Source organism: Gavialis gangeticus, unplaced genomic scaffold (assembly GCF_001723915.1).
Source record: "Gavialis gangeticus isolate Ggan-Ray unplaced genomic scaffold, GavGan_comp1, whole genome shotgun sequence".
Taxonomy (NCBI): domain Eukaryota; kingdom Metazoa; phylum Chordata; order Crocodylia; family Gavialidae; genus Gavialis; species Gavialis gangeticus.
Genome location: NW_017729012.1, coordinates 11,445,713 through 11,459,724, shown reverse-complemented (window position 1 = coordinate 11,459,724; position 14,012 = coordinate 11,445,713). Strand labels below are relative to the sequence as shown.

General features: G+C 57.6%; 1 protein-coding gene and 1 long non-coding RNA gene across 2 annotated transcripts in view; both read right to left on the bottom strand.

Moving 5' to 3' along the window:
• LOC109293388 overlaps positions 1–2,847 on the bottom strand; it is an 8,094-nt gene extending 5,247 nt beyond the window's left edge. Inside the window, exon 1 of the long non-coding RNA XR_002096310.1 lies at positions 97–2,847. This is a non-coding gene — a long non-coding RNA (uncharacterized LOC109293388). The remainder of the gene's footprint in view (positions 1–96) is intronic.
• The window catches only part of LOC109293387 (telomerase-binding protein EST1A-like), a 72,779-nt gene extending 58,767 nt beyond the window's left edge, over positions 1–14,012 (bottom strand). Inside the window, exons 1-3 of the mRNA XM_019511279.1 lie at positions 13,436–14,012; positions 3,604–3,720; positions 2,864–3,044 (exon numbers count right to left, since the gene is read on the bottom strand). Coding sequence (XP_019366824.1) covers positions 2,864–3,044; positions 3,604–3,720; positions 13,436–13,496 — 359 coding nt within the window. The 5' untranslated portion in view covers positions 13,497–14,012. The remainder of the gene's footprint in view (positions 1–2,863; positions 3,045–3,603; positions 3,721–13,435) is intronic.

Below are 14,012 nucleotides of genomic sequence, written 5' to 3'. Positions count from 1 at the left end.
AGCGCCTGCTGATCCCCCCTAACCAGTTTATAACAGGCCACAAGATCCCCCCTCAGCCTTCTCTTTTGAAGGCTGAACAGGTTCAGGTCCCGCAACCTATCCTCATTCGGGGTCAGCGCAGTGTCATACAGCTGCAGAGAAAGCTCCGGGGATTAAACCTGGGAAAGACTCCAAGACCAGGACCTGGGTTCAAGTACCAGCTGAAAGCAATAAACCAACTGCCACAGCTGGGCTGAGTTTAGGCATTCTCAAAGTCCCCCAGCACTCTCCTTGAGCACAAGTGATCACGAACAGGGAGAAGGCAGCATGAGCAGGGGCCTCGGGATGCACCACCTCATCATCCTGGCCTCCATGGCCAGTCTCGACAGGCCACTCCGCTGGTCCAGACCCCAAAGTTGGGTGAGCTGCTGGGAAGTGTCACCACATGGGGGCTGAGCAGGACCCAGCCCTGGGCAGGGTTGCTGTACTGGGGCTGGGCTATTCGGGGTGTACAGATTCCATGCTGTGCCTCCAGGACACCCCCTAGTTCAGAGCCCACAGGAGGCTCTGAAGGCAATGGTGAAGTAGCACTAACTGGCCAGGTCCCAGTCAGCCCTGAGCAGGCAGCATGGAAGGGAAGGGTGCCACACCAGTGCTCACCGTGGGGGGAGGGCTCACCGGCTGCCCCCTCGCCCCAGCCACGAGCTAAGCCCACCGTGTATTTGATGTCACACCACCTCCTTACTCACCTGCCTTTGGTATGCTCACACGTCCCTCCCCAAACTCATCCTGTCCTTGTGCTTGGCACCCCCAGCACGCTTGCTGCTCTGCTTTTGCTTTACCCACCAGCCGTCTTCACACCATTTGCCAAGAGCCCTAGGCTTGGAAGCTCCGCCTGTTGACTGCACAGGCCCACAACTAGCACGTAGGCTCGTGCCAACATACAGCAAGAATGCCAACCCAGTGTCGCTGCTTCCCCAGTCTGCCCTCAACAAGATGCGTGAAAATTTGGGGGAGGAGGTTGTGCCAGGCAGCTTTGCTGGCTACAGCCCTATGTCACTAGAATGGAGACATGGTGCCAGAACTACAGTCTGTTTCTCAATGTGGTTGTGAACCTCCAGCGCACAAGGGTGCTGGGATCCAAGCAAAGGCGCACTAGCTGAAAGAATGGATGGGCGAACCCCAAAGACGGAACAGAGAAAAGCCATGAAAGCCACTCAGCCCCGGTCTGAACGGGCTTGTCATCCAGCACGGTGATGGGACTGGAACTGGGCAGAGATGGGCAGTGAGAAAGTGAGGCAGGGGAAGTGGCTGTGCCTACTGAGCCACCACCACCACCACAACATGAAGCTCAGGTAGACTCCACCCTGCAGCCAGTGCTGGGCAGGGCAGAGGCTCACTGTGGTGGGGCCCACACCCAACAGCTGCCCATGGTCCAAGGTCTCCACTTCCATGTGCTCCTTGACCTCCATGTGCTTCCATGACCTCCCTGGGGCTGGGTGATGACCTCTTCCTGCGAGAGAGGACTCTGGGAGCCTGCACCTGCTGGGATGCCTAGAGCCAAAGTGGCCCAGTCCCCACATGAGACGCCACCCCAAGTCTGCGCCCTGACCGCGGAGGAGGCAGCTCTTCCCTGGAGCGTGGTGTGCTGGCTGCATGAGCCCAATCAGAGATTCCATCTTGAGGCCTGCCCGGCGCAGAGGGCCTGGCGGCTCCCGGCACAGGCAGCGCGAGGGGAGTGCGGGATTGGTGTGAGCCTGCTCACGTGACCCCTCCGAGTTTGAGTTCCTGCCCAAAGATGGGCAGCAGTTCACATGAGCAGGCAACGGTCCCACATCGAGCAGCCGACAAACAGAAAACAGACTCCATCTCCACAAAATGAGGCCCAGCACTTCCTGTGTGAGATTTCCATTTCCTCAGCCAAATGAAAAAGAACTGGAGTGGAGGCAATAAAACAGGAGCACAGGACTGGACCTGACGCACGGAGCGGGGACCCATTAATGGCTAAGCCACTTTGCTGGATTACTCTTAATGCGCCTTCCCATCACCCTGAGTTCTGGCTCCCCTGGATTAACAAAGAGACGTGATTTCAGGCTCTGGATCCGGAGTACCGGAGGCAGATGGAAAATCCTGCGGGAAAGCAGCTACGGAGCATGCTCAGACATTGCCTCGCACACTCCATACTTGGCCCCTTCGTGTACTTTTCTGTCCAAAAATATGCAAATTGCCTAGTCCGCATTATGGACTAATGGGCTGGAATCGGCCAGTTTAGAGAATTAACCCTTCCCGAATTGCGGGGGCAGAGACCAGCTGCTTCCAGACAAAAAGGGGGCGTTATTCTGGATGGCCCTGAACCAGGCCCAGCCTGCACAAAGTCTGCCATAGGTCTAGTCTTACGGCTGATGAGCAGAACGCGATGGGCCCGCTCCACTGAGAGCAGACTCCATTCCCAGGCTAAGCATGTGGTGGGCCGGGCACAGGGCCCAGTGGAGAGGCACCCCAGGAACTGCAGAGGCAACCTAAGCAAAGCTTGAAACCCAGCTGACCCATCAGCCCCAGCAACATATTAATGAGCAAAGGGGAGCCAGCCAGGTTAATGACGCCACCTCCCACACGCTCCCAGCCTGCTGCCCTTGCTACAGGGCAAGCTCCCTGTTGCCCCACCCCTTCCACGTAGGGTCAGGATGTCAGCAAGCGCACACACTCTACGAGGAGGCTGCCTCTGCATGCAAAGGGCAACATGCCAGGGTCCTCACACAGGCCAAGTGCTGCTGTGGCAACAGAGCACCCCACATGCAGGCAGCAAGTGCAGCAGCAGGGACAAGGAGCCCCAGAAGCTGCCTGGGGGTGGGCACATGTAGAAAGAGCAGAAGAGTTCACGTACTGTTTGGGCAGCTCGAGGGAGATGGGAGGGGGGTTCCAGGTGTCCGGGTGGCCGAGCATCCAGTCTGACCAGACCTTCACGCTGGGGAGCAACTCCTTCAGATCCTGGGGCAAGGCAGAGACCTTGATGTCATCCTCTGTGACTTCTTGCTCAGGTTCCTGCTCCTCCTCTTGGGACTGAGCTGTGGAGATGAGACAAGGAAAATGGGCCAGGCTGCACCCTTCCCAGAGCCAGCTGCATGGGATCCCTCCCTCCTGGGTAGTGTAGGATGCAAAAGAGAAGCCAGGTGCCCCTGGGCCCAGAGATGCACCAAACTACCAGCCACCCCTCTAAACACAAGGACTGAGCCACAGCCAGGGCAATGCCTCAGCACCCCCATTATGGAGTAGTTGGGACCAGAGTGAGTCACAGATGCCAGGGGTCCTAGGTCTTGGTACTGCAAAGTCCGCCAGGTGACAGGATGGGTGTGAAGGGCTAAGCCCCAGAGCTCTTCCCTTTCCCTGCCTCTCTCCCTAGTGCTGGGCCAGTCCTGCCCTTGTCTGCACAAGCAGTCATGCGGGGAGCCCTTGCATAGCCCAAAGCCAGAGACAGGTAATTGCAAAGAAAGAAACCTGGGGTAGAAGCCAAAGGGCCTGTGAGAAGTGAGGCTGAGCTGGGGCCAGGGAGAGGCAGCTGCGGTGGGCCGGAGGATGCAAGCTGGCCGGTCCTGGCAGTGCCATGCTGCAGGCAGCTCCCCTTACCTCGGGTAGACTCCTTCAGTAGGCTGGTACAGCGCCTCACCAGCAGGGAGAACATGGCCAGGCCCAGGGCTGTGGCTTGCTCCTGGATCACGGAGCGACACTCCTCTGACAGGCACTCTGTGGAGACAGAAAGAGGAGCGATCAAGCTCGGGCCCAGGAAGCTCCAGGTTCCCACCTCGGGCACAAAGACCATGACCCTATCTGACCAGCATGGCAAGGCTCCAGGAAGCCACAGGGGAAGGCCCCACCCACCCCCCAAGGTGAAAGCCACCCCCACGCTCAGCACCAAACCCAGGTAGGAGGAGAGGAGCTGGCCTAGTTTAGTTGGGGAGTGGCTCGGAGGGGGCCGGGCCCAGGCTGCCACTGTCCCATGAGTGCCACAAAGCCTGCAGGGCCTTGCCAGTGGGGCTGGGGCCTGGGCCAGGGCTGCGGGCTCCCAGCACAGAAGCTGCCACTCAGATGCTAATTCCTCCTGCAAAGGGGGAGAATTCTGAAGTGCTAAAAGGATAATTAGCTGCACGTTTGATCTCTGTCCCTGCTGAGCAGGGGGCTCCTCCCATTAGCTCACCAGTCACACAGCAGCTTGTCAAGAGGCCTTAATTGAAGCTGTTACTCAAGCCAGTGCCACACGACCACAGCTCTTCCCATCCCCTCCACGCAGCTACGCTCAGCCAGAAACCACTTCTCAGGCGGCCGAGTGTGGCAAGTGTGGCTCAAGGGAGCTGCACAGAGCAGGGCCTAGTGGGCACTGCCTGCCTTGCAGAGGGTGAACTGGGGAAGGGCGATTCTGGCATCGCACTGCTCACAACACTATTCTCTGCCCGTTTTGGACAGAGCCCCATGGAGAGGGCAAAAGGCCATGCAGCCGCCTGCCAGGGGCCAGGAAGCGCATGGGAAGAAGGGGCCTGTTCAGAGGGAGCGGGGAGTGGATGCCTGCACGGACCATTTGAGTTTTCCAGGCCATCCCATGCGCAAAGCGTCAGCCTGGCCCCAGCAGCCCCCTATGCTTTCACACTGGGCTGCCCACGCAGCACCCGCTGCACAGCCCCCAGGACCAAGCAAACTGCTGCGGCGGGAGGTGGCTGAAGCCAAGCAAGGTGCATGGTATAGCGACTGTGAGTGGGCAAGACACCCAGGCTGTGCCAGTGCTGGCATGAGTCGAGTGAGAGGCAGCAAAAAGGTTCACGGTGAAGTGTCCTCCTCCTGGCTGCCACCTGAACAGTCACATGCTCCTTGACCACGGCCCCCATCTACCATGATATACATCCATGAAAAGGCCAGTAAAGCCAATGAGGCAGAAGAAAAGGTGGGACAATTAGATGAACCTCCTTGCTACGGCCTGCCCCATTCCAGACTAATAATTTTACCTGGAGCGGCATGGGAGATTCACAATCAGGGGCCAGCAAGGTTGGCAGCTGGAGGGGTGACCTCCCCCACTGCCCAGCACATGTAGCTTAAGAAAACAGGGCCATAAGAACTACCATTTCCTGGGTCAGACCCTCGGTCCCCTCTTGCCCAGTCTCCTGTGTCACACAGCAGCAGAGAGCGGAGGCTGGAAGGGAGTGACCCGTGTCGGAGCAGGGTTTTACCCACATTTCTCTGACTTGCAGCCTCCAGAATTTAAGGTCTAGGAAGATCGGATTCAGAGGCCGTGCCCCTCACTTCCCTGCTCAATAGCTACCGATGCCCCTTGCCTCCCAGAATGTGTCCGAGCCCTTTTGGAGCCTGGCTAAACTGTCACTTCCACCACATCTTGTGGCAACAAGTGCCACACTTCAGTGACGAGCTGGGTGAAAAATTACTTATTTTTGTTAGTTTTAAACTTACTACCTAACTTCATGGTACGACCCCTAGTGAGCTGGGGAGCGCTCTCCCTGCTGGGTCCACATGAACTGGTGCTGGCAGGATATGCTGTGCTGCAAGGGATGTCAGCCTTTGGAAGAAGCATAAAATGAAGGCTGCAACCACTGTCGGACAGCAAATCCCTCTCACGAAACCTTTCCCCAAGTGGGAGCTTTGCCCTCGTGTCCTGGCCACCCTCCATGTCAACGTTACATTCGGCTTCCCAAGAACCCCTCCATTCCAGTTCCAAGTAGGAAGTAGTAGTCTTCACTTCCCATCATAAACAGCTGCACAATGTTGCCCAGCCAAGCAGCGGCTGAACCCTGGGATCACCCAGGAGGGAAGACGCTCCACGCACATTAGAGAGGATGACGCTGAAGGCAGACGACACCGCCCCTTTGGAAGCGCGGGGGGTTTCAACAGACAGCTCCAAAGGGCCAGCAAGTTCCACGTCTGACTCATGCCCACCTGCTCTGAGGAAGCTCGCTGCCCTGTTGCCCAGTGCAAGTCCTGCTCATTAACTACCCTGGAATGAGCATGGGGTGAGATCGTCGCAAAGCCCACAGGGCTGCAGTGGGAGGGGGCATAAAGGCAGAGCAGGGTGCCGTGCCATCATGGATCCAGGGCCAACTGGTGCCGATGGCTCCTTCCCCACTGCAAGAAAACCCCAATCAGAACAGAAATCCAATGCAACACTTGGGTCCCTCATAGCTGGGAGCGCAGTGGTTAACTCCACGCGGTCCAGAGCTGACCCCAGAGAACAAGCCCTGGCCATGCCCACTGTGCTATACCATGGCTCTAGCCACTCCCATCACCCAAAGCTGCTGGAGGTGCCCAGGCTGGAAGCAGAGGGCCCATGGCTCCACCGTACGAGAAGCAGAAACTCTCTCACAAGGCAGGCAACAGCAAAAGCAGAAGGAGTGATGGGAGCTGAGTCTGGGCCATTCCCAGTAAGCAGCCTTGGCCCTGGAACGAGGAGGTCACAGTCACAGTGCATGCACTGATTCACATGCAGCCATGCTGCCGTAAACTAGCCTAGCTGGCACGGAGCCTCGATTCAGGCCACCCAGCTTCCCCCAGGGAACGATCAGGGCACCACAGCCATGCAGGCATGAGGAACATCCCCCTTCCCTTCCAGCTTGGCTGCATTGGGCCTTGTCCCCGTCTCATCATTGCAAGGGAAAAGGGCCCCAATTGTCCTTAAAGTTCACCCAGTGGAGCTCATCACAGGGCCAAAAGGAAACTCCTCCATCACCAAGAGGTCCAGCCAGCTCCCAGCTGCTGGGGGCTGGGGATGGAGCAAGGCCTGGGGCTCCTCAAGAGCTCTGCACCCATGCCAAAGGACATGAGATGCCAGCCTGGGTCAAACCACAGGTCCCCTGAGCCCAGTATTCTGCATCTCTCAGTGGTGCAGCAGCTGAAGGGAAGAGAGACATGCCAGCACTTGTGCCCCTGCAGCAAGGGACACTCAGGGGCTCAGCCCTACAACAAGCACCAAGACAACGGGGGGAAACCTGGCGACATGCAGTCCTTGGGCAGGACAACAGAGCCCTCTACCCTGTGGAGGCTGGGCAGGGTGAGTGTGAGAGCAGAGCAGATGCAGGGACCCCAGAGGTGCGTGTGCAGTGCTTTGGAACCAGATGTGCAGGGCCTGAGTGCCAGGGGCTCTGCACCCCCCCACACACAGCAGACTGGCTGAGCCTGCCCTGGACAGCAACCAATCCCTTAGCTAAAGTTCTCCCACACTGCTGTAGATGGGAGTAATGGACATGAGGAGCTGTGCAGCCCGCTGAGGCCTCTAATCCCTCCCCTCAGCTGAATGAGGGGCATTGCTGCTGGGAGGTACAATGCATCCCAGCAAACCCCAGGGAAGGCCAGCCCCACCTCCGCAGTGGCACCCGGGGAGAGAAGGAGGACCTGCTCTCTGCCATGCACCACACATTCTAGCTGCTCTCCTGTGACCAGAATAGCATTCACATGAGCCAGGGCTGCCCATCACTGCGGGCACAAACCAAAGCAAGCAGAAGTTCCTGCCTGGCAGCCCCAGACAAACTCCCTTGGGCCAACCCTCCTTTAAGATGACAGATGGTGGCTCCCACAGCACTGACTACACTGTAATCACACAGCAGCAGGAGTGCACATGCAAGAGGAGACTGGAAGAGGAACCATGGCCAAGGTGCTGCCACTTGGCCCAGTGTCCCAGCATGGCTGGGAGAGCGGCTCCTACATGCCCTGGTGCCCCCTCCGAACAAGGTGGCAACCTGGAGGACACGAGTGGAGGCTGCAAGAGAGGAGCTGTCAGGAGCAGCAGGCAACCTGAGCCCTGGCCCACGACAGCCTCTACTTTGCCAGCCAGCACAACAAAAGGGAAGTTGCTGATCTGACCAATTCTGATGCCCCCATACTTAAAGGGATGCACAGGCCAAAAGACCTGTCCTTTAGCCTCATGTCTCAAAGAGCTGAAGAAGCCAGCCAGAGCATGCCCTGGCACATGCTGGGAACCCACCTCGTGTGCTCCAGGATGAGGTAAAAGACGCTATTTTGTCCGTATAAAGAAATCACCACCACCTTTTTCCTTGAACAGCTCTAGAAGCCCAAAGCTGTAGACTTCTGAGAGGGGCAACCTTGGTATCATGGCCATGCCTTTTCCTGTTGCACAGGAAATCTGTCCTAACGTGGGCAAGTTGCACTCTTGCCAGTTCTGCAGATGGCCCGTGGCTCCAGAGAACCACGGGCAGCTCAGATCTCCGAGGACTCCATCCTTGCCAAGCACGCACCCGCTTTGCACTGCTCCCACACGTTACCAGAATCCCCGCAGGGCCAGCCAGCCTGCTCCAGTCCTGGGCAGAGGGAGCTCAGGAGGAGAGGACCTCCTCTGCACGAGCTGCTCCAGGCTGATCAGTGGGACTGAGAGCAAGAGACATGCCCCTCCTGGCGCTCAAGAGGCTGTGTGATTCAAATGCAGACGGGTCATGAGCCTGACATGGGGTGGGGAGGGAGAAGAAGACTAGGACAAGGAGTCTGGCAGTAAGCAAAGAAACAGGGGTCAAGGGGTAGGAGGGCACTTGTGCAGAATGCCAAGGTGCAGTGAGGCGGCACAGGGCAGGGGATGCTACACACGGCACATGGATCCCCTCCCTCCAGCCTGGTTCCCCAACAAAAGGTTGCAGAGCACATGGGGCAGGCTGGCTCCACTGCAGCAGCGCCCCCTACAAGCTGCTTACCTGGACTCCTGGCTCTGCTCCACACCAGGGCTAGGTTTGCTCTGACTCACGCTCAGCCAGCATCCGACCCAAGTTTTCTGCAACCATAAATCTACCTGGGCTGGGGGGGGGGCTTGTGTAACCGGGAGAAGCTGCGCTTCTGGGAGAACATTATATTCATGGAAAACATAAACCAACTGTCGTCAAAGTCGTCTGAGCTCAGGAAGTGGAGCGGCCGGGAGAAGGTTGCCATGTGGCCGGATGTTATGTATTTCTAATTAGTGCTATACATCTTTCAGCAGCGAGTGTCCTTTTGCTGGGAAACACAACGCGCTGCCCTTGTTATTGTAACTGTCAGAGAGTGCTTAAACAGATAATCTCCAGGAAAAGTGATAAACACATCCCCTCCCTCACCAGGGTGTGCGGGACGGCACTGCCAGACCTGGCCAGGGCGATGCGACCAGTCACAGGAAATGGGAACGGGAAGAGAGAGGCGATAGAAGGAACCATCGCGTTCTGGGGAAGGGGCTGCCAGGGGCGCTCCCCACTGCACCGGTGCCAGCCCCGGGAGGAAATCCTGTGAGGATGACTGAGGCAAGAGCACTGGCAGGACAACACAGCCTCCCTGCTGTGCAGCCGAGCTCTGCCCGTAGGTGGTGCTGCCAGGAAGAGGGCAAGACGGCTGGCTGGGAGTGCTCTCGGGTGCTCTGATCTGAAGCTAGAGGCAGCAGCAGTGCAGAGCAGCCTGTTACCTGGAGCTTGCAAGTGAGCAGCCCTAGTGAAGATGGGGATGCTTCCTCCCTTGTTCATCTGGATCAGTAGGCCCCCCGAACTCTTGGCAGTTAAATACAGCAGGCTGAAGAGTGTTAGTCGAGATGCCAGGGGAAGCAGATCCCTGCGATTCAGGCTGCTCCAGTCAAGGGTCAAGAGGCAGCCGTGAGACAGGTCTTATGTGGCCTCTCTCCAAGCTCCCCTTGGGGTGAGGGGGGGACTCTGGGACAGGCAGCCTGCAGCTATGCTCAAGCAGCCCGGGCAGCAGTGACCTGCTGCTCCCAGGAAGTGGCTGCTGGAAGCTCCTCTCCCTGGTGATGTGGCAAAGGCCCATGAGCGGAGGCAGCCCGGGAGGAGCTCGGGTCTCCTGCTGCATTCCTGAGGAGCTGACTTAATGGACTGGCCAGTGGATGGTGGGGAGTGCCGAGCGCAGTGCTGCCGGGTGAGCTGGGCCTGAGGCACCCTCGCCGATGTGTCAGCAGCTCTGGCAGCAGCTGGGGAAAGCACAGACAAGACAACTGATTCACTGCGCTCCCAGTGCGCCGCTGCCCTGCGGGGAAGGAGGCCCAGGCTGGTCACCTCCAAGCTGACACCACCTGGAGGCGATTTGTTTGCTCTCTTATCACTCAGACACAAGAGCGCTTTCCTCATGAGTCACCCACAGCCAGACAGTGCTGGCACAACTCCTGAGCAGCCCACCAGCATCTGCCTGTCTGCAGGAAGTGGGCAAGGAGGAGAGCACCAGGGGCTGCCGGCTGAGGCACTGGGCTCCCCGCAGCAGCAGCTGGCGGCAGGAGAAGGTGGAGACAGCCGGCACACAAACCAGACAGGAACACAAGCCAACAACAAAGAGGGAGAGAGATTCGCAGCCACAGGGCATTTCCCTGCTGTCCCCTCTCCTACTGAGGAGAACCTGTGAGTCACGGGCACGCTCGCCAGCAACGGGCGACTCACAGCCACGTGCTCATCTGCCCACAAGGCGTAAGGGAAGTACAGGCACTTGCTCACCAGCCCCGTGCAGGGATTCTGGGCACCAGCCTGTCCCAGTCACACATCCCAGCCGGGGCCAAGGATCCCCAACTCCACACTTCCAGCAGGAGCATCCCTGGCAGGGCAGCTGGGCGCAAGGGCCCCGTGGCACAGCACTGCCACCTTCAGCAGGCAGAGGGGTATCTAGCTCCAACTTCCGTGTAGACGCGGGCTGCATCTCACCCAATGCACAACCCAGACTAGTAACGCAGTAGGAGCTGCTGGCTGCAGGGCAGTCTCACCTGACCCAGCTGTCGCCTGGCAGGGACCATGATGGGGAATGAGCAGATGCTTTGGCTGGGGGCGCTCCTTGTGCCCCCTGGCTCCTGCCTTTCTCCAGAGGGGGGCAAGAGCTCTGACCGCAAGAACCAGAGTCTCAGGCTCCCTCGGTGGAAGGCGCTGGAGAGGACAAGCACGGCTGCAAGGGCAAGCGCTCCCCAAGACAGCCGCAGCTCCCTCCGCTTTGAGCTGAAACACCATCTTGTTCAGAGGAGGGAGGCCACAAGGTGAGGAATGCCGGGGGCCTGGGGAGGATGGAGCTGCTCTCCCTGTGGAAGCCATTAGATATTCAACACTTCATTTGTTTCCAGCCGTTCTGGAGAGCAGCGCTGTGCTCCAGGACGGGAGGCTCTTCTCTGACGTAACCAGGAAGCAGCTGCAAAATTAAGGAATCCCTCATGACATCATAAAAAGGGTCGACGGTTTACAGGGGAAAGTATAAAAATTAATGACATATTCCCACCCGAAGCCGCAAGCCTGCCCGAGAGCCACAGAGGAAGCAGTGCTCTCACTGACACCGAGGGACTGGCCTGCCTAGGACAGCAGGCCAGCGCACTCCTGCTCACTCAGGGAGTCTGTGTCTGCCTCCTGCTCTCACTGTCCCCAGGCCTGGAATCCACTCTAGGACAGCGCTTGTGCCTGGTGCATGGAAACCCCCTCAGCCCCAGGCGGACAAGTAGGGCTCCAAGGCGGGTAAGGAAACATCCAGAAAGACAGCTTCAGTGCCAACCTGTTTGAGGCACTGGTCAGAAGCTGCAGCCCAAGGAAGAATACTTTGCAAAGAGATCAGAAGCGAACCCCTTTACTGGATGCCACAAGCATGACACATCCCCTGACAAGACAGGCTGGCCCTGGAGAGCAGCTGCCTCTGCAGAGCAGGGCATGGCACTACAGCACAACCCCAGAAAGAAGGGGCTGGCATTAGCCTTGAAGGCATGCACAGAGGGCTTCCACCCTGAAAGGGAAAAGGACAGCAGTTTAAAATTAACTCCAGCCTTTTCCAGGAAATATCAGTGGAAAGAAGCCGCCGTTTTTAGAAAATGTTGTTCTGAGGAATTTCCTGAAAAGCCCCATCAGTCAAAGCAGGGACACAGCCACTTCCACCTGCACGGGCTGCTCGGCAGGGCTCCTGCGGCGGCCCTCCAGCACAGTGGCTGCAGTCACACTGACACAGCCATGGTTTCTGCAAGGCCTCTGGAGCCAGGTCCGAACGCAATGTGCATCTTATGTAGCAGCACGATGGTGGCCCTTCCATCCAGAGCTTGGTCAGGAGACAGCATGTAGAACAGCCCCCCGAGAGCCTGGTTTAAAATAATCATCAAGGCATTGAGACAGGTGCGCTCCAAGCAGGGCTCCCACACAGCCTGGACCAGAAACAATCATACCCTGCCTACACAGACCCAGCGGTCAGGAAATCTCCCTCCTCTGCAGCGATCATAGTGGGGTGCACAAGGGCACAGAGAAATGCCCGGCACTTGCAGACGCCGTGCTGACTAGATCTCCAATCGCGTTAGCTGGCACTGTGGTTACAGTACTGGCTGGCGACCCCAAGGGCACAGAGAACATGCACCCATGCCAGCCGGGGCACAGCCGCCCCGTGACAGCCAGGGTGGGAATGCACAACCAGAAGGGGCCCATGAGCCTTTGGGCAGATGCCAGCATCCAGCCAAGAGGAGTGTCCTGCCCTGGCAGCGGATGCTGCTGCTAGCAGCTGCCCAGGAGCTGAAGGCGCCTGATCCTCCTGGTGTCAGATGTATTTAACAAGGGGGAGGAGGTGAGAACAGGGCTTCCCAAGAGACTGACTCCAGCCTGGAGTGAGAGTCCTGGTAGAACTTCACAACACATGAAAGGCAGCCCCTTTCCCCCATGCTGGAGGTGGGCATGTCTCTGGCAGCAAATGCAAGCAGACAGCTTGAAACATGCCTCTCCAGCACAAACCTTCCCAAGCGCTTCATGCCTGGAGTAGAAGCTAATGAGAGACAACGCCTGCAGACAGGCAGATTTGGAGAAAGCAGCCTTTGATGGGCCAGGCTGCGTGAAGTGAGCAGCTTCCGTTTCAACACATTCACTCCTTTGCTGCTCTTCTTTTTACAGCTTCCTGAGGGACCAGCCTGTTGGCTTGTCAGTGTTTGCAAAGCAGCGCCAAGCTGTAAAATGAACCCTGTGCCCTCTGGGGAAGCAGCAATCCCACTGCCCTGTCCCACCCCTCCGGGCTGGAGCTCCCTCCACAACCCATGCACGAAGATCCCGCCCCTTCCTTCTCAGGCCTGTTCAGTGTGTACTTCAGCCACACGGTCCCTAGATGCCACTACCGGCAGTAACAGTGCTGGCCCCATGCCTGCTGCGCAGGGTCCATGTCACGGCAGTGCTGGTAGCTGTGCCTTGAGCTAAGGTTGCCTAACGCTTTCTATTACAAGACCCAGTTTTCAGGTCCTGGTAACTACTGCCAAACTTCAACCATTCAGGCTGCAATCTTCCAAGCCAAGAGTCTCTTTCAGGGTTTTTTTTTTTTTTGGAAAGTTTCAACTGAAATGTTTTAGCTATTTCCCAGAACAAGGCTGGGGGGAAAATACCTGGTTTTCCACACATTAAAACTGCTGACAACCCTTCACCAAAAAACTCTAACAACTTCATGCTCAGGTGCGGGGCCTGGAGATTTTGGCTAGGGTGTCACAGCTGTGCCTCTTGCTATCTGCACAAAAACTTACCCCATTCTGGCCATGCAAGAGGCCTCTGAAGACGTCTGCAGCGAGCACGCTTCATTTCCATACAGAAACATTCCTTAATTACGTGCCCACATACTGCTTTTCCGCAGAACTCAGGTTCAGTCGGTGCAGAGGATGAACAGCCTCAGGAACGCATCAGGGCTGTGCAGGGCACAAGGGACCCTGCAGGATCCCTTCCAGATTTGATGGAGGGCGTGTACTGAATGAGGCTGGGAATTGCAGGAAGCGAAAGAATGGTCTCAGGGTTAAGGAAGTTCAACGGCACCCTGGAGAACCAGACTCCTCCCTGCCCCCAGCACCATGCTCCTGCACGATGGCAGTTAAGCCCCACAACCAAGCTCTGCACAAGTGGCCACTAAGGACATGGTCCTCCCTTTCGGAGTGCCCAACATAAGACCTGGGGGCTACGACTACACAGCACTCAGCACTTGCAGATGGGACACAAGTCAATACGAGCTGTGCTTTGAAAAGTTACAAAATGCCAAGGACTCAAGAATCAAACCTCACCATCTTGCACAGGACACCCAAAATGCAGCTCTGGCTGCAGCTCCATGCCTCG